General features: G+C 39.0%; 1 protein-coding gene across 1 annotated transcript; it reads right to left on the reverse strand.

The window, feature by feature from the left end:
- Positions 1 to 1119: 1119 nt before the first annotated feature.
- On the reverse strand, positions 1120 to 22522 carry LOC137134094 (C-terminal-binding protein 1). Its single transcript, XM_067518548.1, has 11 exons — positions 22302 to 22522; positions 14735 to 14889; positions 12339 to 12483; positions 10792 to 10895; positions 10264 to 10366; positions 9020 to 9144; positions 8131 to 8220; positions 7756 to 7886; positions 6581 to 6708; positions 6027 to 6141; positions 1120 to 3982 (listed from the first exon to the last, which is right to left on the reverse strand). The coding sequence occupies exons 1-11, from the start codon at positions 22339 to 22341 to the stop codon at positions 3787 to 3789; spliced, it is 1332 nt and encodes a 443-aa protein (XP_067374649.1). The 5' UTR covers positions 22342 to 22522; the 3' UTR covers positions 1120 to 3786.
- Positions 22523 to 23620: the final 1098 nt, after the last annotated feature.

The raw sequence follows: 23620 nt of genomic DNA on the forward strand, positions 1-23620 counted from the left end.
ATGATTTTTTGATTTGATTCAAACACTGTTTTAGCAAAAACAATGTGATTTAATTAATTAAATGGCAATATTGTTAAAAAACATAATCAACTTTTTTTTGGTATAGCATCTCTACTGCAGGTTTTGTCATTTTCTGTGCACTTTCCCGCGTAGCATTTCTTCCTCGTGCTAATGCAGTACACAGAGGGTGCTAACACACACACACACACACACACACACACACACACGGCTATTGTGTATAAGTTGACAGGCTGGACAGTACTGTATTAAGACTCCTTTGCACTTGAAGTACCGTCAAGTTTTCAGAAATTTGATATCGACTTGGTACAGATGTTTTCATTATTGCGACTTCCCTACTTTAAAGATTAGTTTAAAGTGTAATTGGGATAGAGTTAGTGAGATAGGGAAGGGTTTAAAAAAAATTGAAAGATTTCTCTGTTGAAATGGAAAGACCTTCTTGATGTGAGTCCCTTCCCCTATAGAAACAGTTTAAGTATCTTGTTCATGGTAAGGGGTAAAAGGAAGTGTGAGATTGACAGGTGGATTAAAGCAGTGTCAGGACTAGAGTTATCTGTGCCAGAAGGCAAAGTATTGTCAGTCTGTTCCAACCGACATCTACAGTCATATTCGAGCTCCAGGGCTGTGATTAAAAATACGATTGGAAATGCAAGCTTCGAAATGTGGTTCCTATATAGGCTTAGCTTTAGAGAGAGGGGAGGGAGCTCAGACATCCAGCAGCACCTGGTAGTAGTGCAGCAGCTCCTTTGCATTTAATGGAGCCAGTTTTCATGATTTCAGAATATTATGAGGAGGCTTTTTGGGCACCTTCCATTGAAGAGATTCTGGGCACGTCTAACTTATTGGAGACCCAAAAACTGCTTCAGAGACTCGACAGTAATGGTCTGAGAATCCCGTAGGACAAGAATTAAAATGCTGTTGGGGAGAGGGATGTCTGAACTGCTGTGCTGCCACTCTGACCTAATTCCCAATAAGGGGCTCTCTAGAGTTCATGGCTACATGGCATTTAAAGCTTGTTTTAATGGCACCTTTTCCTTCATCATCAGTGTTCACTCACATTACTAGAAGAAATGGATCTTCTTCCAGAAAAATACACAAATATCACTTTTCCACAGTTTATTTCTTTTTAAAATAATTCATACAAATGCATACAGTCACAAACATATCTTTGTCCGGTTGTCGGTTTTGACCAAAAATAATATTTACTGTAGAATATAGAATATGTATACTGTATATTGCTACGCCTACTACTTTACCATAAAGGGGACCAAGGTAGGCAACAGTGGACTGTATTTCTATCAGGGATGGAATTTCAAGGAGCACCTTCACATGTTAAAGCTAGTCAGCTGTTTGTATTTGTGGCATCCACTGGTTTGAATGAGGAGTACTTACAGTTTATACTAGTAAAATACTACTTAGTAGAATTTCCTCCTCACAAATTGGCAGGCATCTGGTGAGGAAAGATTCGTTTTGGTCCAGCATTGCTTCAGGATTTGGGGCTCTTGCCTGAGGGTGATATTTAAATGTCACCTCAGTACCATCTGTATTAGACACCCCATTCAGATTCTGGCCAGTGAAAACCCAACACCAGCCTGGGCTGTGAAATACTTAACTATGGCTTGTGAAATGTCCATCCCTGATTGCTACTCTTACTACCTCACCATAAAGACGACCAGGTAGGCAACAGTGAACTGTTTTTACTACTCAGCTGCTGGTAGAAGGGGATCCAGAAAGCACTGTCACATAACTGGCCTGTTAGCAACACTAGTACTGGAATCAGTAATGAATATTCAAAAATAGAAAGGAATTTTTGACATTTAACCTTAGACATCACAACGTCTTCATCTTGTAGGGATGTAACAATTAAAACAGATCACTGGCTCCCTTTGAAGCCTTTTTACCTTATGTATTTATTTATTTTAAACTGTATAGTTGTGTTTTTAGATTTATTTGTAATGATGCCTTGTGGAGAGTACTACCCACCACCCCTCCTCCCAGTGCTGCTTTTTTAGACACAGATACAACCAAGTCACATTGACACAGGCAGGCAGAACACCATATGTACACATAGACATGGAGGCCACAGAGGGTGGCTAAACGGCATACTCAGGAAGGGCCCATCGTGAAAATTTAAAGGGATACTACACCGGAGAAATCTGTACGTTCTGACATGCTTTACTTAACTGTTCATAAACATATGATGTGTATCTGTATTTTGTGTGTTCACAAAAGCAGGTTGTTCCTCTTTCAAAAAGTTACTCAAACGGACGAGCCATAAAATAATTTTCAGAAGTTGATTTGGGTGCAGAACAAAATAAAGTCATTTGGTTTGACACAACTTCAGGCACACAACTTGTACTCATTTGTCAGTGACCATTCACTGGATGTGAAATCTGAATAAGCAAGATTATTTCTTCAATAGAAACTAAATATTGTTTTGGCAGAGTTCAGAGTTACTGATTTATAAAGTTGCTTTTGCGCATTTGTTTTCACTTAGTTGATTTTACGTATCCAAAGCTAGAAGGGAAACTTCATTTAAAAAAACTGATTTAGTAGCATGAAGCAGCACACAGACACAAAACTGTGCATCATTTGTAAAACTCTTTGTGGACTGGCACTGCTGTCACAGTGGATGTATTGATGTATTGAATCATTAGAAGACAGTCTCTCAGTGCATCATGGACAACCTGCTTTGTTTGCAAAGTCATTAATGCAAGCAATCTTGCAATAAAAATCTGGACTAGGGATGAAGTCATCCCAGTCAAGCATACCATTTTGCCACCTCTCTGCAACCTTTCCTCCCACAATTTGGGTCAAACATTAACACAAGTCCCAAGAGCAAAATCCCATGCTCCTTAAACATGACAAACAAAAGCAAACATTAGGTTTTTAGCTCTTGTTAAAGTTATTTTTCTAATGTATTGGGACAAAAAAAGGCAAGCAGGTAGAAAAACAAAAGCACTAAGTGGCATAAAAAGTAATTAAAAACAATAAAAAGAATATACCAACTGCGGAAATTTAATTTCCTGAGATGGTGTGCAAAAAGCTGCCTCTTTTGGGGATGGGGGTGGGGTTAGGGGGCGGACTTGTTAATTTGGGGACTTTAAAATAAAATAAACATAGTTGTACTCTTATGCCAGTTTGGCTACATAGAGAGATCACATTACCCTTGTTTTTGTTAAGACTGGATTACAAATATCAGTATCTTGTTGCGGTAAGTCTAAAAACTGTACACAGACAGGTTACATTCATTTCATAACCTACTACTTTTGCTTGTACATCAAACTAAGGAAAAGACAGAAAAAGGAGAGAAAGACATGAAACTTGCGCCTCTAACTTTGGACACACTACGGTCTAAGACAGGAGAATTTAATGCAATATTTGTTTTTGTTATTGTTGTTGTTGCTTTTGTTGTTGTAATGTTAAGATCAACCTGTCGACCTTGAGTCTTACAGCTTCTCTTAGCATTTCTGGTGGGGCAGAGGACGACTGCCCTGCTGTACGATTGGAGAGTCCAACAGCCATCCACACCTCCTCTTCAACCTCTTTATTATCCTTTTCTTCCACTAGCACCTGAAATTGTGAACTGGCTGCTGGGAACCAATTGCCAGAGAGTTGTAAATCAATAGTTTTTGGGACCGAAACTTGTTGATCTGACACTCTGGGAACTTGTCTGCTAACAACTTGTCACTAGGGAACGTATCGCTTTGACACTGGTTGTCATGACAACTGCATCTGTCACCAGACAACAAGGACAAGTGTGTGTGGCTACAGTTGGTCATTTGGATGCTGCTCTCTGTCACCCTCTGGTGGCTTCACTGTGTTTTGTCCGGGGGACGGGGCATGTGGAGGGTGTGTGACAGCAGGGGGAAGGGTGTGTGTGATGGCCACGGTGCTGGGCACAATGCCTTCAACAGGAGGTGGGAGACCACCAGCTGGCAAGTTCACCACACCTGGGGTATACCTGGAAGATAGAGAGCGACAAAACTGAGAGTTTAACATAAATAACAGTGACGAGTTCTATATCACATTGTCTACATGATTCATTGAAAAGATAATTCCTCTGATGTTTTGATGGAGATGGTGTGCTGTCTTAACGCATCAGTCCATAATAGACCATAGACGTTCAAATGGTTTAATATCTGTGGACACAGGTTACATTTCAAATCATTTCCCTACTCACTATGATCCATGATGAATTCAGGGGATTTCCAATCACCTGTGTTTTGGAAGCCTTCTGTGCAATGCGTGTTCTTTCAAGTGTTTATAATATGTAAAAGGATGGCCCAAAAGAAACAACATATAGTTTTGATAAGTGTGGTTTTGAATCACATTTTTGCCTTAATTTCTGGTAGGGCAAAAACAAACCCAAAAAATCTTAAAAATCATAATTCGTCCTGAACATTGGAAACAAAATCGAAACTGTATTTTTTGGCCATATAGGATTAATGCTCCCTATTACAAAGCCACTGTATGCCCGTCCCAAGTGTCATATCTCAAATTCACCTGGACGGGTTTAACAGTCTATTCCACATATTGCACCCATGGCTAAATGAAAAGCAATGTTTCACTGGCTTCACTTCCTGTCTCAGATATTTTGTAGCCACTCTTTCCTGTTCTATATTGATCTCCGCTACTTCACACACCTCATTGGATGTGATTAGCTTTACCTGTTCCCGTCCCTACAGCTCTTCCCATAGTTCCTTGCCAGATCCTCTGCATTTCTTCCCTTTGTCTGCCTGATTGTGTTTTGTTGACTCTGTTACCTGATTATTAGGTCTGAGGTCTGGTTTGCTTTTCAGTCTGTCTCATAGTCATTTTCTGTGTGCTCATTTTTTGTTTATGGGTAACCTTTGTTTTGTTGTTTCCCTAGTTCATATATTTACATTGATGTTTAGGTTCTTCAGTTCCTGTAAGCCCACTCACTCGCTACTTGCTTAATCATCCTTGTTAGTTTCACGTTTTGCTCTCCTATTCAGATTCTTAGTTTCCAAAGCCCTGATTCGTGTTTATTTTCTAGTTTCCTGTGTTTGTATTAAGGTTCATATTCTTTAGTTTTGCTGTCCCTAGTTTAAGGTTATTTCCTAGTTCATGTGTCAATGCTCTAAGTTTTAGCTTCACCATTTTGATTCATGTTTATTTCTTTATTCTTCAGTTTCCAGCTCCACCTTTGTTTAATCCCTTAGTTTGTGTGTCTATGCCCGTGTTAGGTTCTTGGTCTTGACTTTAGCCTTCGATAATTGTGCCAGTTTTTGTTCTTTTCGTTGGAGTGAACTGTTGTTAGTCTTTCCTACTCTCTCTTTCACTGTATTTGGTTTTTTTTTAATTAGATATATATTGTTTTGTCCTTTCGGCATATCCTGTGAGTTAGCGCATCATTGTCCGCGTGTTGATTTGGCAGAGTTTTTATGCCGGATGCCTTTCCTGACTCAGCCCTCCACAATTTCTACCGGGCTTGGACCAGCACTTCACAGCTTGGGAGCTAGGGATGGGAACGGGAACGGGCTGTTAGGGGTTCAGTGTCTTGCCTAGAGACACTTCAACATATAGCTGAGGATCGAATCCATTTCTCTGTATTTGTTGAGGTTTAATTTTACTGCCTCACTACCTCTCATCATTTTGCACTTGGGTCCGCCCTTAATACAAAACCTGACCTTCACCTCTATTGTATTGGGGTGAATTCATGTGAACTGATCACTTATAGCCCTGTGATAGATTAGCAGCTTCTGATTGAGCTGTAAACATACAGAGATGCTGTCCCATAAATGCCATGTCCTGGTTTTCTTATGCCGTGTAATCAGTTCTGCCATAAAATATGTAAGTTCTAACGCACTGTATTTTCTGATTAAATAAAGCAGTACATGCTTTGTACGCAATACACCACTTGTGAAACAGAAGCCAAACATCCTCCTGTCATTTGTAGTATCGAATCCAAATGATTTGAAGAGGGCTTGAAAAGAATTTGAAAAAAGATGCTGGCTACTACAGGTATCTTATCGAGTTGTTACCTGTAAGCCCCATTGAGCTCAGGGTGGACGGTAGCTGGGTCAACTCCTGCCCAGTGGTTGTTTTGAGTAAGAAACTCCTTATTCACACAATTCTTCAGACTATCTGGGATACGGCCTGGAAAACAAAGAGATGGAGAAAAAGAGAGACATATGAAGTACTGAAAAAACTTAATCTAATTCCCTAGTTTTTCATAGTGCACTCTAGGGAACTAGTTAGTGTTACTGCACTTCAGAACAGGTGTGATATACACATTTTTAACCTATACAACTTTCTGCATAGACACAAAAGTTGGGCTTAAGCAGTCCAGTGGCAAGCATACTGAGTCACAGGGGAAACCACAATGGGGAAAAAGGAAAGAATCAGAAATAGAGAATAAAAAAAGGGAGGTTGTTAGACTTTCAAAGCCCTTGGAATCCCTTGCTAAAAGAATAGGAAGAAGGGTTTATGTTTGACTGCTGCAGAACACCTAAGAATATCTCTTTGTAGACGTGTGTTTGCATTTTTCAGCACTGGTCATGCTTTCTATCAATTTGTGCATGTGTGTGTGCACTACCTGTGACAGCTCTTCGGATTTCCCTGGCTGCCTCCTCTCTCATCTCCAGTGATGCCTGTTCACTGTACCAGGCAGCATGTGGGGTGCAGATCAGGTTGGGTGCATCCTTCAGAGGGCCCTGACTGAAGCTGGCACAAACAAGCAAGCAAACAAAGCATTTTAGCTGGAAGAGAGGAGTTTATAAATGGTTGTATAATATTTTTAACTTGTGTTACAGGTTAACTTCACACTTAATTTGAAGCTTTGAAATTTTGGGAACTTAGAGGATAGCTAGGGTCTTTCCCAAACATCTATTGTATAAAGTGTGCAAACCTCCTTCATTCCTGTTTGATTTGGTAGTCTGACCACTGCCAAAATACATATTTTAAAGAGAATAATAAATTAAGATGCCTTGAATAGAGGTTAATCTTACCTAGCAGCTGTCCTGTAGAAGGAAATGCCCTCTGGGAGGAGGTTTAGACAGCTCTAGTTTTAATCTATCCAGCTTGAAAGGAGGAAGCACCTTAAGGCTATTTGATTCTTGAATGCTAAACCTCTGGCACTTTGTCACTAAAGCACATTTTGTCAGTAGGAAGCTTTGGTAATAAGAGCCCATAGTGATATTTTTTAAATAGCTTATTTTTGTTTGATCTCAAGTTAAAGTCCAAAAAAATCTTCAACACAATGAGGCTGAAAATCTTAACATTTGACATAATTGCTTCAAACTTCATAAATGACTCAAATAATGAAACTGTTAAATGACTCAAATAATGAAACTGTATTTTTTTATTTTTCTGTCTGTTGACTAATCAAGCTGTTCTACAATCTGTAACCACTTCGTGTTGGAATATATAACTCTTTTGTCAAGAGCTAACAATTGGTTTATTCATTCTTTGGTTCTTAGAAAATTAATTTGCAACTATGTTGATAAGCAGGTAATAATTGCAAAAGTCCTCATGTTAAAACCTCTCTGATGTGGTTAGGGTTAGACTATCTTTAAGTCTGGGAATGTCAATTGTTGGCTGTTTGCTCAGATTTAACAACAATACATAGAAAAGGTAATAATGAAAATTAGCTTAAAAGTATTCATTCATACCTAATTTTGCATTGAATTGTATGAAACTGTATATTTGTAATTAGCAGATGACATTTCATTCAGTCACAACATTAGTTAGCATATAAAAAAAATTTCTTACCTGAATGGTTCTGTCTCATGAACATCCAGAGCTGCTCCACGTATCCTCCCTTCCTTCAGAGCCTGTGCCAGGGCCTTCTCATCGACTAGACCCCCCCTGGCTGTGTTCACCAGGAATGCCCCCTGACGCATCTTTAACACATGTGTTGCTATATGTTATGATACGCACATTGTTATATGTTACACAGGAAAGGTTTTTCTCCTAACGCAGATCTGTTTTTGACGTTTAGAGATAGAACAATGTAGAAAAAAACACTTTATAAAAAAAGGTTATACTTTCCCTCATGCATTTGTACATTTACACTTACATACATTCATCTGCACATAGACAGCGTTTATAAATACAGAGGGCTCTTGTCCCTCTATATTTATCTACCTGCTTGATAGTGAAGTCGTTGATAAGGTGGTGGTTGTGTTCGTTTAAACTGCAGTGTAGAGAGACACAGTCTGAGTGGAAGAGCAGGTCCTGAGGAAGAAAAGAAAAGTGCCAATAAATCCCAGTCCTCTGTTCACACTTCGTACGGCAGCTCAGTTATCACTTCACAGCAGCCGAATTAAAATAGATTCACACTGAGATGTGCAGCTAAATACGGAAAAGAGCTTTCATGATGCATGGCTGCAGTAAGTGCCAGTGAACACCAGAGGGGCCGTGCACTTTGAGTAGGCAGAACAGCATCCTGGCGAATGCTCATTTGTTGCAGTGGGTGCTGGAGAAAGCGTTTTTTTTTTTTTTTTTTTTTGTCGACAAAGTCAAAAGAGACTTGATTTTTTTTCCCCCTTTAGGATAAAGCAGGTTTAGTCTGAATCACTTTAAACACTTTGCTAATGCTGTGTTCTTAACAGGTTTTAATGTTGAAAATGGTTCTAAGATGAGATATTGCTGCAATGGAAGAAATTATTTGCTAACACAGATGGTTTTTGCAAAGCAACTTAATGAAAACTGTCAGAATCCTTGTTAGAAACCTGTATCAACAGCTAAAAAAACAAGACATAGTCTTTTATTGTTGGCAGTGGTTGTCCATGTTGGTCTGCTTTTATGTTGATAGATTTTTATTAACACTGACTTACTATCCTTTAGCTTTTAGTTGTTTCAGGGTTTGCTGATAGTGAAAATTAATCACGCTACAACCTGTAAAATGAACTGCTTATGAATGTAAAAACAATTTCTAAAAATGCTACATCAGTCAGGTGGTTGCTCATTTCACAGAAACAAAATGGCCAAAGTCATACCCCTGTGTGTGTGTGTGCGTGCGTGCGTGTGTTACCTGTAGTGTGGTGACCCTTTGTAGTCCCAGGGATCTTTCTACACCGTCAGCCAAATAAGGGTCATAGAAAATCACATTGAAGCCAAAGGCCTTGGCTCGCAGGGCTACAGCCTGGCCCACCCGACCTAGAAACACATGAATACACATCATTTTATACACACACACACGCGACATTTAGACAAATTGCACATAGATTCATTTACAGAGAACATAACTTAAGGTAATAGTTGACTCCTACAGTGTGTAAATTAAATAATGCTATGGCTAAACAGATCTGCTAATTATTACTGGAAAAAAGCTCAAACTGTACAGAGAAGAGATTTAAATTCTGCTCCTGGTTTAATCTGCTTATAGTTTATTGGCAGTAACTCCATTGGAAGCCAATTTAGCTGAGCTTAGGACAGAGCTTCCTAACAGGAAACTGGGAGGAGAGAAGAAAAAAGCACATTTTTTACTCTGTGGCAGCCTGCTTGACACTGCACTTGTCGGCTACTTGAGTAGGTACAACTGTTCAGCTGCTTGTTATTGCAAATAGCTAATGGCCACATGGCAGCAAATCAGTGCATTTAGGCAAGTATACATGGTCAAGAGAATCTGCTGAAGTTCAAACTGGTCATCTAATGGGATTTTCACACACAACCATCTCTGGGGTCTACAAAGAATTGTCTGAAATAGAAAAAATATCAAGTGAGACACAGTTCTCTGGGTGAAAATGCTTTGTTGATGCCCAAGATCAGAGGAGAACGGCCAGACTGGTTTGAGCTGATAGAAAAGCAACAGCAACTCAAACAACCACTTTTTACATCCGAGGTATGTAGAAGAATAGCATCTCTGAACACATGAGGCACCAAACCTTAAAGCGGATAGGCTGAAGCAGCAGAGCACCACATTGGGTGTTACTACTGTAAACTACAAACACGAAACTGAAGTTGGGCATTATTGAATGCCACAGCTCACTCGAGTATAGTTGCTGACCATGTTCATCACTATATGACCACAGTCTACGTTTGGTGGCTACTTCCAGCAGGATAGCGCACAATGTCACAAAGCTAAAATCATCTCATTCTCGTTTCTTGAACATCACAATGTCCACAGTCACCAGCTCTTAATCCAGTAGAACATCTTTGGGTGGTGGATGAGGAGATTTGTCTCACGGAAAGTGGCCAGTGATTGCATATCCGTCTGACTGTCCAACCAAACTGTGTACTGCAAATCAGAGACTTCACTGAAAAGGCTTTGCTCACCGAGCCCTATGAGTCCCAGAGTCTCTCCCCTGATTCTCGCAGCTCCTGATGCCACCTCTCGAATCTGCTCAACGCTCTGAACCCGTGTTCCCTCCCGGAGAGCCTGGCATGATAAGAATGCATTGATGTATGTAAATATGACACGAACAACGTACTTTAGCACGATTCAGGTATATTTTGTAGCATGAGGACTTTTCACTGGATGACCAAAATCTAAATCCTTTTAGATATTATAATCATGACTTTAAAATATAAGTCTAAATAATGATTATTATTCAGAACTGATTTGAGAAACAAATCATTTTACTGTACCTTCTATATCTTACATCAACGTCTTTCAAATACAGCAACATTCTAAAGAAAATGAAATGTTTCAATTTTGCCGTTTTGTCAGTAAACAGTTATTAGTAATTGTTTTAACTAAAATGGTGACAACCAGATGTACACCTCTAACTAAAACATTTGGAATTAGTTCACTTAAATAAAAATAATCTCAGTCCCTTTTATCAGCCACACAACGCTACAAACCTGGTGCAGCCAGGTGGTGCGTCGGTACAAGGTGAGGATATGACACAGTGTGGAGTCCGCCGTCTCTTCCACTGAGGCTGCTGGCATATTACATACAGCTATGCCTGTTGGAGCAGAGAGCAGATAAGGATTACTAATGGGTTTTTTGTGCCATTTGAGGAGGGAGATAAAGTTTTGGCAGAGAGGTGCAGGCTAAATGCGTGGTGTCAGCAGATTTCTCCACACACATTACAGGGAACTTTCAAATGTCAGCCTCATGCTGGAAGAAGATAGGGGTAAAGCGATGGCTGTTGCAGGAAATACATGGGTTTCTTTTCCAGTTTTTCCTGTAAATATTATTCACTTGAAAACATAATTGGAAGGTAGTAAATTTATTTTTTTAAATAGCTTTTTTAAACTTATAAATTTACTGGCTAAGGACGTAACAGCAACCCCATGAGAGTGAAGAGTTTTATTTGATTTATTTATTTGTCCTTTAAGCTTCTCCTGTGAGTTCAGGGTCGACACAGCGGATCATTGGTAGCATGTTGATTTGACAGTTGTTGTTTTTTTACGCCGGATGTCCTTCCTGACCCCCCACCCCCACCCCCAATTTCTACCAGGCTTGGACCCGCACTATACAGCTGGAAATGGGAAAGGACTGTTTGGGGTTCGGTGTTTTGCCCAGAGACACTTCGATATATAGTCGTGACCATAAGAAGTGCGACACGATATATACAAAATATGGAATTTGGAAAATAGGACCAAAACATACAGATACGTTTTTTATTTTTAAAAGGCTTTCGGATTAAAGGGATTTTTTTGAGAATTTTGGTTGTTTATTGACAACTTAGTAATAAATAAGTAAGCATATACTTTATACTAAAATACTTTAAATGCATACTAATATGCTAATATACTATACTAATATACTTTATACAATATATATACAATATATACAATATAATAAATTGTATTTTTGTTAACCTATTATTATATATTATGTATATATTATAACTATATTATAGTAATTAAAAACACTAACGTCATTTTGTCAACAAAGTATATAAGATTGATTACAATTATTAATACATAATTTTTTCCCTCCAGGAATTTGCAATCTTGGATTTGAATTCTGTGCAACCTGCAACAATCAAAAGTATTAGCAAACTCCTGGAGAGGCTAACAACACTCATCTAAATAGTTTGGAATATAATACTAATAACCCTAATATAATTTGAATCAACAGACCCACTAATAAGTTACCTTTTATCAAATTGGATAAACAAACAATGTTAATTCTGCAGCAGACTTAAACCTGACTCAGTTTTTGCAGTGCAGGAAGTTGTCACAAACCTTGACATACATGCTTGTGCTAGATTACTTTGTAACTGTGATTGTGGAATTCATTTGCTACACAGTTGATGCTACAATAGAATACTATTTGCCAATGAAGAATAAGGTTTTAATGCCATTGACACTTGCAGGCTTCTAGAGATGTTGAGGTGTTTCTTTGTGTACAGTGTCTGTGTATGTGTACGTGTGTGTGTATATGTGTGTGTTCTCACCCAGTTCCCCAGCCGATTTGATGTCAATGTTGTCATAGCCGCTGCCTATGCGCACAATGATACGTAGTGCTTTAAACTTCTCTAGGTCTTCTCTCATTAGAGTGATGGTGTGGTACATAAGAGCTCCTACAGCTTCATTCAGTACCTGAACACAACAAAACGCAACACAACACAGTTAAAGTTAAATATTTAAAAATAATAAAATATTAAATTCTGTAGCCTAAATGCGCCTGTTAGTACACACACAAAAATCAAACACATGATTGCACATGAGCACACTTTCGTCTGTTTGCAGAACAATATGGTTCATTGGCTTCATTAACACGTCAGCACAAGTCAACCATGGTTTTGTGGAAAATAACTTTAAAGCAAGTGTCAGCAGTCACAGTTCGGTGAATAGCCACCTTTTTTTGTCATTTATGTCATCCGCATGTCTTGTTTTTGAATATGTCTGCTTCCATAGAACAACTTCCTTTACTGAATATTACCAGAGACTGAGATAAAAATGTCTAAAAAGGTCTGTTGTTCTCCTGGGGTCAGAAAGATGTATTTTTGTCATAATGTACGGTGACATATTATGACTTAAACGCAGCAGATAATTTGAATAGGAATAGGAGAAGAAGTCTATTTAAGAAAATCAGTGCATCGCATTTCACCTTTTAATTGGTTGTCATTTAATCTTACATTGTTTTTGTAACGTTGCCAGCTGCCCGCTTCATCATGTGCAAGAGAGGATGAAAATGACACGCAGTTCAATTACAATAAAAAAAGCCCTTTTAATTACACAATGAGGTGGCCGCTTACTAGAGTACGCCAGAGAGCAATAGATAGATGGTGAATGAGGGTGAGCCATCTGTTTCTCACACGCTGTGGCCTACTGAGCACGCTCACAGAGAGTGTGCCTGGCAGACACCCAGAACGAGACGCAACCCTGCCAGACATACAAACCCATTTACAATCCACAGTGGCTGTGGCAAGATCTGAGCATGACCCACATTTTAAGTCTGCTTCCTGTACTCTTCTTTACTCATCTTCATTTATTTACTTTATTGTCTTTCTTTAACTTTGCTTCATCCTTGAACTTTTTTATTTTCCTTACTATGAAAAGGTAAAGTTTTCAACAGCAAACATTATTTTGATAACTTTAGATCATCTGATGATTTTTGACAGAAATGAGAAATGAGGTGGTTAATGAGAAGAAACAGGAAAACCTTTCGACAAACAAGCTTTGTCTCATTATATAAAAAGTTATCCACACTGTAGTTACTGTGTACCTAGAAAGCCTATACTAGCTGCCTCTTTATGCATTTCTAGTGGTTTGTTATTAAGATAACTAGATACAAAGAAATAGTGCAAACACCTTGATGGTGTGATGGTGGCTTTGCAGCCACAGATTCTTTTTTTTTTTTGCACTTACAGTTGCACTCAGAAAACCCTGACATCTCTCAGATTTGCAGAGCAGCTTCAGTCTTTCAGACTCTCTGGTTATACTTATTATATGACTGATGTAAATGTGACATAAATGGTAATTTTTCCTGATCACGTGATGTTATTTGTCATTCAACGAGGAGATCGTGCCATAGGGACGCCGTATTGTTTTAGGTCAGTCTGGAAGTTTGTATCACTCTCGACAAGAAGCCAATGGGATTTTTCCATTAGCTTTGAAATTATTGCAGAAAAAAAATTTATGTTGTGGAATATGTGCGCGAAAGTGCTACCTCGAGTCTGTGTTTAAGGAACCATTCCTACAGCACTCTTATGTGCACCTCATTGCATGCACTGTGTGAAAAATAATGATAATATTCTGCTTGGTGTCCTGTTTTTTGTTTTTGTTTTTTGATTGTGGTTTGTTTTTGTTATTATTATTTTTTCATATACAGTTACCAAAGCCCCACCGAACGTCTAAATGTAATTGTAATTGATTTTGAGCTGGAATGGAGGAGAATTTTACTATGTGTTCTCAATCATAACAAATGCACCATCAAATATAGGATGTGTGAGAGATTTTTAAGAATTGATAAAATGCTTCTAATTTTCATCAAACCTTGACACAAGTTAAATTTGGTAGTTTACTGCTGAATTCTTATCATGACTGTATAAATGCATACAGGCTTATTAAGACAAGTGCTTAGAGGCAAGTACTTGGGAGGGTATAAAGGTCTCTATCTCTGCTGAAATCAGGATGGATGTGCTAGTTATTATAAAAAAGATAAAACCAAAGTCTAACAAGTAGATAAAAATGGTCACCCACAGACAGTAAATTCAATTTAGATAATTTTACATCCAGCTGGAAAGTTGATGTTCCCTGGGCATCACAGAACTCTATTGTCTGTATATATTTGTGTGTGTGTGTTGTGTATGTGTGTCTTTTTACATTGTTTAGTTAAGTGTGTTACCTTCTCATGGATCTCCTGTGTGGACTGAGCGTCACAGAAGGCCACAGTTGCTACGTCTTTCAGGATGGGCATCTCCACAGTGCAGTCACGCCCGTCCAGCAGTGCCACCAGGGGGCGTGGATGCATGGGGCCATTCATGATAGGTGGCCTGATGCCTACACAAAACAAAAAAAAAGAATAAAAACCTGTCAATTGGGCAGAATAAAAGTGGCAGAGAAGAGAGTAGTCAAAATTGTTAGAGGCTGTGTAGAATTACATTACATTACACGATCCTTTCTTATCGTTTGGATGAAATACCTACACAGCTGCCGTATCTGGCAGAGAAATTAGAAATCTAAAACATTCCTAAACTGATGATATGTGGTAGCTGCCCAGCATGGATGAGGCACTTTTAATCCCATAATATCTCTGCACTTGAGTGATGGAGTTGCTATGACCGTTGTGACAGTAAGTATAGAGGGAAAATTAGCCGCAGAGCTAATTCCTATGTGGGGGCTCACGTCTTACAGCTGTTTCCTTCTTATTGCTTTTAAGGTTTTTACTGTTTTAGTTTAGTTGAGTTTTGCACAGGCACAGGCATTTATGTTGAGGGAGCCAAGAGCTCAGATGTGTTAGTCAGTAAACCCCTCCCCTTCAACCTTTCCACAGGATTTCTTAATAAATCACCTTTTTTTTTCATTACCCTGAAAGGGCTGCCAGACATTACAGGGGGTATTTAACAGGGCAGATAGGCCCCACTAGTGGGCTCTTTGTTAAGGTTTAACAAGAGCAGTGGCCAACGGGAGCTGCACTTATCAGATTTTCTTACCTATTCCACACCCCAGCAGTCTTCCTGGATCTCTGTCTCCTCAGTTAACTGAAGGTTTAATGATGTCAGATAACCGACAGACAAAGACATTGATTGGCAGATTGAGATTCAAAAGAAAATCTAAGCATAGGTAATTGGGTCTCTCTGACATGCAAAGCTTTAAAAGGTCTCAAAAACACTGTAGATGAAATAAATGTAGTTATGCCTGTTTCTGCTGATGCCAACTCTTCCCATCACTCATCTCTTCTTTTTCAATCTCAGCTGTGCAGGCTGACATCTCAAATAAGCAACTGCCTCTGTCATTTCACTCAAAATATTCCTCCCTAAAATGTCCTTACAACTCAAGACTTCCACATAGAGGATTTTCCAGTGGCATGGGCTAACATCACGAGAAAGTAGCCAAATCGTATACGTTTTTAATTCCAAAATCAGCAATGTACAAAACCTTGAATGCCAAGGATCCTTGAGAATTTGACTTGTGGACAGAAGTTTGGCAGCTCTGACGCCGCAAATTATTTTGAAAGATTTGGGCAGGGAAACTGAGCAGCACACTCCCCTCAACAGCTGTCATTAAGTGGCCCATAAGCAAAATAAATTAAAGGAAAATTTCCAGCTGGAGTTATACAATGAATATGTATCAGTCTCCGAAATTCAGTGCTTTCTACTAGTATTGTTGCCCCAAAGCACCGCAATTTGCTTCTTTTCATTGCTTCGACCTGCTGCTACTACTAAATCTTTGTAATTAATTTAGTAAGCTCATGCCTCCAAGGAGTGATGTTAGAAGTACACAAACTTGCAAGTACTTGGCTAAAAACGCTGCAAATGTACTACGTTATCGCTTTAGATTCTTTCCTGAAGTTGTAATTCTAAGGTGCTTAATCCGTAATAATAAATCATATATATCTTATTTATTTGTTTGTTTGGATGCAAAGGGTGCTTTTCTAAAATGTGTTTTTGCAAGGGAATTACTGCATACAGTCATTTTTGGGACTTTACCACTGATAAGGTGAACGTAGTATTTACAGTTAGCTTAAGGTTTAGTTGCATGTGGTTATAGGTTGCAACATGGCTAAAACAGATCATTACACAACCAGAAATGATGTTTGATCATCCTGAATCAGCAACATAGTCATTCCTCTGTCTGTAAGTATTTACTGTACTGTAAGTGCCTACATTATATTATTCATATAAGCATTACAGTAAAAGGTAAATGACCACATTCCTGTTTTCTATACTGAGTTCGCTTGTTGTTGTACTGACAACTTGTCGTGTTTAAATCTTTAAGGTATGAACACAAAGGTGGGCCATGTGTTTTTAGCTGTTAAAACAAAACTGACAAATAATAGACTGCGTATTCCCTGCTTTCAAAAGCTGCACCCAAGCAACTATTCACAACTTACACAATCCACCACTCAATTCCTGTAGTGTCTTCTTATTTTTTGGCATCACATTACAGTGTGAAATTTGATCTGATGTAGCAGAACCATAAGGTGAAACTGCCTCATGGCCTGGTAAAACATTAGCTTCTCCTAATAGGATTTGCATGAAAGTTATTGCATTTGAACAGCAATTCAACGGTGCAAAACTGAGGAATTGGAATTCAAAAAGAGCAAAAAGTACTCAACGCTGTCTTTATAGTAACTCAAATTTAAAACTGGGATGCTTGCCTGTCTGTGCTGCACTTGCCAATGTTTCGGTCAATATTTGAATAAACACACCTAGATCAGAGTTGTGGGTTGCTATTAAGAAGGCGTGATGCTCATTTCAATAAAATACTGAAATCTAGCCGGTGTAGTCAGTTTTGCTTTTCAAAAGTAACAGAGATTCCAGTCATTGCTGTAGCTCACACTTGGTCAGTGTGAGGGAGGAAATAGCTCTCATTCCAGCACCAAGCATGACCTTGAGAGGACCAGCATTACTGACTGCTGAGTAGCAATATACTACATAATAAAACAACTGTTCATTCTTTCTCTCTCTGTCTCTCCCACACACACAGACCTAAGTTCAACATTGTAAATATCAATCCACTGTCTTTGAATAACTTAAAATATTACTCAAATGGCCATTATCTCCCAGTGTCTTGTATTTAATGTATTTTCTTGCTTTTTCGTCACATTAAACACTCATTAAATTTTTCATTATGTTAAATAATTGCTCAGACTTTTCACTGACTGCTCAGTTCCTAAACTCTCTTCAGTCTCTACTCTTCCTATCTTAATTATATTCTGTACTCCAGTATACATTCGGTTTCTCTCTCTCTCTACCCCCATATAGCTGCAGGGTTGGGTGACTGCTGGGAGCTTTCACTGTGCAAACAGGCCTCTTCACAGCCAAAAGGACCAGAGCTCCAGCTCTGCTCTTGCCATCTATCCAGGGTTTCTCTGCAACTATGCTTTGATTCAGATTCACCACTGTATTTGGTAAACATTTTAGGCACTGCAGCAATGCAGTGGTAGTGATTTGAAGCCAAGGAAACATCAAAAATGGAAAAAATAGTTGTTGATAATTGTTCACAGCAATAGTAATAACCATCTGCCTGTACAGTTTGTGCCTAAGGGCCTGGGATACCGATTACATAAAAATTGTGTCTCTTGGAAAATTTGTAATCAGAGCAAAGATACGCAAACACTATTTGAAGAACATTTTAGAGATGGAATATGCATCTGTGGCCAACTGCTGGGATTGCAGCATGGGAGCCATTTGGAAAGCCCTGCACCCTGCCCATATTCAGCTGTCACTGGCCAGCTCAGAAAAACAGCTGGATTCTTATCCCAGAAGGGTGAAATGGTGTTCTCAAACCATCATTTAACATAGAAAATGCCAAGGATCAGCATTTCTTGTGCATGTTAATTGTGCTGGTAAATGGAAAATCTGCCAGCATCAGTTGAAAATACATTTTATTCTTTATGTACTATCTTATAATATACAAAAGAAACATTCAGCATTAGTAAGGAAATGAACGTCCAAAATTGTCAGTATTTTTATTTGTCAATTAGTCATTAGAGCCCTTTCCCATCCCCAGCTTTGAAGTGCTGGTCCAAGCCCGGTAGAAATTGGGGAGGGTTGCGTCAGGAAGGGCATCCGATGTAAAAACTTCAGCCAAATCAACATGTGGACAATGATCCGCTGTGGGGACCCTGAACTCACGGGATAAACCAAAAGGACAAGAAAAAAAAAGGTCATTTAATTGATAATGAAAGTACTACTTTCAGGTCTTTAATAAAATTCTATTGAAATGTTAAATATGATACCCTTTCAGATCAAAGCAAACATTTTTAAACAATAATCCAAAACTGAACATGTTACAGCTTCAGTGTTTTCTGTTTTTTTTTTTTTTTTTTTTTTACTGCAAGACCTCTGGGAGAGTTTCTGACAGTACCTGCGATCACTCAGCTGGCTTCAACTGTAGCAACCAACCATCAAGCCACAGCACAGCTGGTCTATAATGTTACAGGCTTTCCTGACATGCAGCAAGATGGCATGGTTTGAAAAGCCCCTTTATTCTTGTCTTACGCCTCCTCGATGTTGATTTCACTGTCCCTTCATCTCTAGTAGCCTTATTTTTAGATCTCAATCTCTCATTTCAGTCTCCTTTCTTCCCATTTTCTCCTGTCCCAGCCATATCTCTAGTATTATGAAAAGCTGTGTTATATATTTTTGGAGTATTTGTATGCTTAAAAACACCTACAGTAAATGTCCAGCTCTGGAGTGTTCAGGCACGTTTGTGGAGTCTTTCATTCTTTCCTTTTGTCTTCCATCTCTCCCAGCCCACATTTAGTTCCCAGGGAGGAAAGATGAGAGGAGAGGCATCTCGCTTACCACCATTTTTTTCTCCCAACACACACACATCCTGCCCCCACCACAAACACAGAAATACAGGTGCACACTCAGCACTTGTCCTTAAACTAAAATTATGCATGTTTTTCCTTTTACTTTATCTAAAACACTGAGACTTGCATACACACATTTAATCTGCAGGTACTTTTCAAGCAATTTCAGGTTTGTCAACTTTCTGTTCATATTACTAAGTCACCAGCAGCAAACAGAGCAAGAGAAACTTGTCTTCATGTGCAAATGGAAGGAATTCAGTTATGGTTGAAAGTTCCATGTTCAGCTTTACATAACTACTGTAAAACATTATATGGACATAAAGCTAAACAGTGGGGTAACCCTTGCACTTTTTGGGGGGTTAAATTATAAATAATTTCCAACCTGTAGCCACCATAAAAAGAAGAAAACAGTTTTTCATTACTCCACATACAGTGTGGTGGGTGTCACCCATAGACATTTATTTGCAACCAGCACTCTCTCAGAGGAATACTTATAGAAATCTACTACTTTGAAATATGAGGTGTAAATGGATTATTATATTGTTCATATTGGATAAACTCTTAATATCCCTTTATTAGAGTTGGCTTATGATATATAAGTCAATATATGACTGTTCAGTGTTGCCCATATGAACTATATTTTTTGCATAGTTACCTATAAATATTAAGTTCCATGAAAAAGTTATTGGATGTTTGTAAGACAAATCACATCCATATCTATGTGTTTGTGTGTGTGTAAGAGAGAAAGGGGATAACATTTTGTGTATGGTAACATTATTTGCAAATCTCTGCTCAGCTTGATTTCCTGCTACATGGCAACCTGCTGGCTTAGCTGTTTCATCTCTAGATCTCATAGTAAACAGAGTTACATGACTCTGCTGACCTATAAATTATTAACATGAATTAATGTTTAAGAGTATTTTGAGCTTTTTTTTTTTTTTTTTTTTTACAGTCTTCCTACTAATGGTCATTTTTGGATGTTACATTGCAGGCTTTTCAATTTTTTCTGTACATGATGGCACAGTTATTTAGACACCTGTCTAGACTGCCACGTTTCATAGTTTCATTTCCCATATTTACAGAATTAGCATTTCTTAACAAAATGTTCCTTGTAGTTAATAGTAACTGACAACCCCTACATTTGCTAAACTTGCATTTGCATTCGCAACCCAAATGCCTTGCAACAGCAGCTAGGAGAGTTTTCACTTTTGCTTCCTCTATAATTCAAGCGTGTTCTTATAAACATTAGACATAATGACCTATGCAGTATTTTAAAAGACACAAACAAAAAAATCTGAATTAATGTGTTTTGTGTAGTGTGTTATAATGATAGCCACAAATGCAGAAGAACTGGAACATCTGTGCACTATTGCCAAAATAGATCTGTAATAAGATAACAATTAGTCCATTAAAACAAGTTGTCTGTTGCAGTTTGAGTCCCTGTTTTGTGGAGGTATGCTGTATGTATGCTAATGCTGTGCTATCACTACCAATTGACATTGGATTGTGGTTTTTTTTAGTTGGCAACATGTCCCAACATGAGCAGTTTCCTTGATTTTATTCCACAACATTATAACGAATCTACAGGCGCTCTCTTGGTGGGAAACTGGCTGAAGCTACTGAGCACAAGTATATTTATTACCTTTCTCTAAAATTGTATTCATTTAAATTTTGTGATTTGGCTGATCTGATTTAACCCGACATATGTCTGTGTCACTGACATATGTCTAAGGCCTTTATAATGAGACAAGGCAAAACGCCGGTGGATCAGAAGACCCTAGACTTCAAAAACACGAATCAACATGTCCATCCATCACCAGCGGTGAGAGACCAAATTTAAAGCAGCCCTCAAAGGTTCTGCGATCATCACTGTGTATTAAACAGATCCAATAATCACATCAGGGTGACAGTTTTCGACTCGTAGCAATATGTGCACAAGCAAGGCAACCTCTCTGGAACGAAATTCACATTTGTGTTTTCTGTGACCTTGGACTCTCACGCTCTCAGGGCACAGTTAGAACAGATATGGAGAAGAGCTTTCCCAAAGCAAAGAGGGGAAAAAAATAAAGGAAGGAGAAAGATCAGAGCTGTAACTTTAATCTTTGATGTCATGAAGAGACACAGCCTGCAGCCTTTTGATAACATCACAGATTACAATGTCTGCTTTCTTTTGGGTAAAACGGTTTCACAATTCCTAATTTAGGAGACCACGGACACATTAATTCAGGATTTTGGTGGATGGATCATTTATCCACCTCTCCTCCCTCCTACTGCTCCACACCCAAACCTCCACCCCCCTTCTTATTTGTTAGAAGCCCTACCTTGATCCCATTTTCTAGAATAGTCTTCTCGAGCCCCTCTATCATAAGGTAAATCTGCCACCTGTGTGTGAATCTGGCTGTGTGCATGCATGTGTGTACTTGAAAATATGTGTCAGTTGAGTTCCTATATGTGTGGGTGTGCGTTTGTGTCATTTGTGTGTGTGAAGATACCCGCTCGTCATAAAATAAGCACAATAACAGGGAAATATGTGTCATGTCCTTGCTAGCCCTCGAAGGAGAGAGCTCTATTTCTGTCTCTACAAATGGAGGTGTTCAAGCAGGCTTCAATAGCTGTGATTCGCCTCTTCACACACACACACACACACACACACACACATTCACTCACACACACACACACAGAGAGCTTTAGAGAAAAGGCTAACCATTCTTCTGAGGCGCGAGAGAGGCTGAGCGATAAAGATAATAGAGTGAGAGAGAATTTAGAAGAGAAGGAGGAGACGGAAAAAGGGATAGGAAGATATGGAAGGGGGAGGGGAGGAGGAAGGCAGAATAATGTACACTGAGTTCACAAATATTGGCAGACCAACACACACACACACACACACACACACCATTCCCCACATAAAAGCTGAGTACTAGTTGTTTACCTAGAGGCATGCCTTTGTTGAGGAGATGTGAGCTTCCCATGGTGTGTTCCCCAGCCGGCCAGCACACAGCAGAAACCTACAGTCTTCACACAGCAGACATGAACAGGAATCCAGTCAGCATATGGCGGCCGTGGCCAGCTACCTCGCTTCCCTTAGTCCTTCTCCCAGCCCCTTAGTGACAAGCATACACATGTGCTCCCCCTCTTTTCTCTCTCTCTCTCCCCTCCCTTCGGTACCCTTTGCTCACCCGCTCTCTGTCTTACCCCTCCCACCTTCACTCCCTGCTGTCTCTAGCTACCTCCCTCCTCTCTCTTACTTTCTATTACAGCGAATCTCTCTGTCTTTCCGTCACACCAGAAGAGAAGAAGAATGTACAAACACACACACACAATAGCAAGCAGTGCAGCACTTATGGGAGCAGGAAGGCAAGAGAGTGTAAAAGAGATGGCGGGGGAAGCGAGAAACTGTGTGTGTGTGTAAGATCAGGAATGGGGAGGAGCTAACACTGGCCAAAATTCATCTTTTGTTTCCTGAAAGACGACAGGGAGGGGGGGAAAATGAAAAGAAAAAAGTTATGCAATTAAATCCCAGTAGCAACAGAGGAAAAACTTGTTCTTTTTATATTAGTAAAACAATTACAACACTCATCAAACTTCATTGTAATAAGAAGAAACATATTGTGACCCTACACTGTTTCTGCTTTTAATAAATTATGACAAAACCTAAAAAAGATTATTCTAGTATAAACTTAAGGCCTACTTACACTAAGTAATGTGTACTATGGTAGAGCACGTTGGACCACTCTGTTTGGTCACAGTTCAGCATCTAGCTTCTAACCGGCACAGATCTCCAATGCTGTCACTATGGGTGAGCTCTTCTCAAAGCAAAAAGTCATATGGCGTTGAAGTAAGTGTGTGAGGGTGGAACTGCTATTAGTGCACTGCTAACTCAGGCCAGGAGTGGAGAGGGGAGGGACTGGACAATTATGCTTGGACATGATACAAGGTAACTGTACCAAGTGTGAGTAGGACCTTATGTGCTGGTGTCACTCTTATGTTTACTTTCCCAATCATACAAATTCAATACAAAGATCTGAGTGTGTAGGCCTTCAGTCAGAGCATTCAAATGTGCAAATAAGTTATTTCTGTTATTAATGACTAAAAGAAACCACACAGTTAGACAGAACAAAACAATATATTATAAAAGTTATAAAATATCAGCTCTATCTATAAGCTTAAGTCAACTAAATTTTGCCTGGTTGTCAACTAAATTTTGCCTGGTTTTGTTGCCTTGTTTTTATTGTAACTGGTCCAGTGCAA

The sequence above is a fragment of the Channa argus genome, chromosome 10, assembly GCF_033026475.1.
Source record: "Channa argus isolate prfri chromosome 10, Channa argus male v1.0, whole genome shotgun sequence".
Lineage (NCBI taxonomy): Eukaryota > Metazoa > Chordata > Actinopteri > Anabantiformes > Channidae > Channa > Channa argus.

What these genes read in the sequence shown, in the direction of transcription:
- LOC137134094 (XM_067518548.1), bottom strand. Translation starts at nt 22,341, where the DNA reads ATGGGAAGCTCACATCTCCTCAACAAAGGCATGCCTCTAG. An exon ending in CAACAAAGGCATGCCTCTAG is followed by an intron (nt 14,890 to 22,301) that starts GTAAACAACTAG and finishes TGTTTTGTGTAG; the next exon opens with GCATCAGGCCACCTATCATG. An exon ending in AATCCGAAGAGCTGTCACAG is followed by an intron (nt 6,142 to 6,580) that starts GTAGTGCACACA and finishes TTTGTTTTCCAG; the next exon opens with GCCGTATCCCAGATAGTCTG.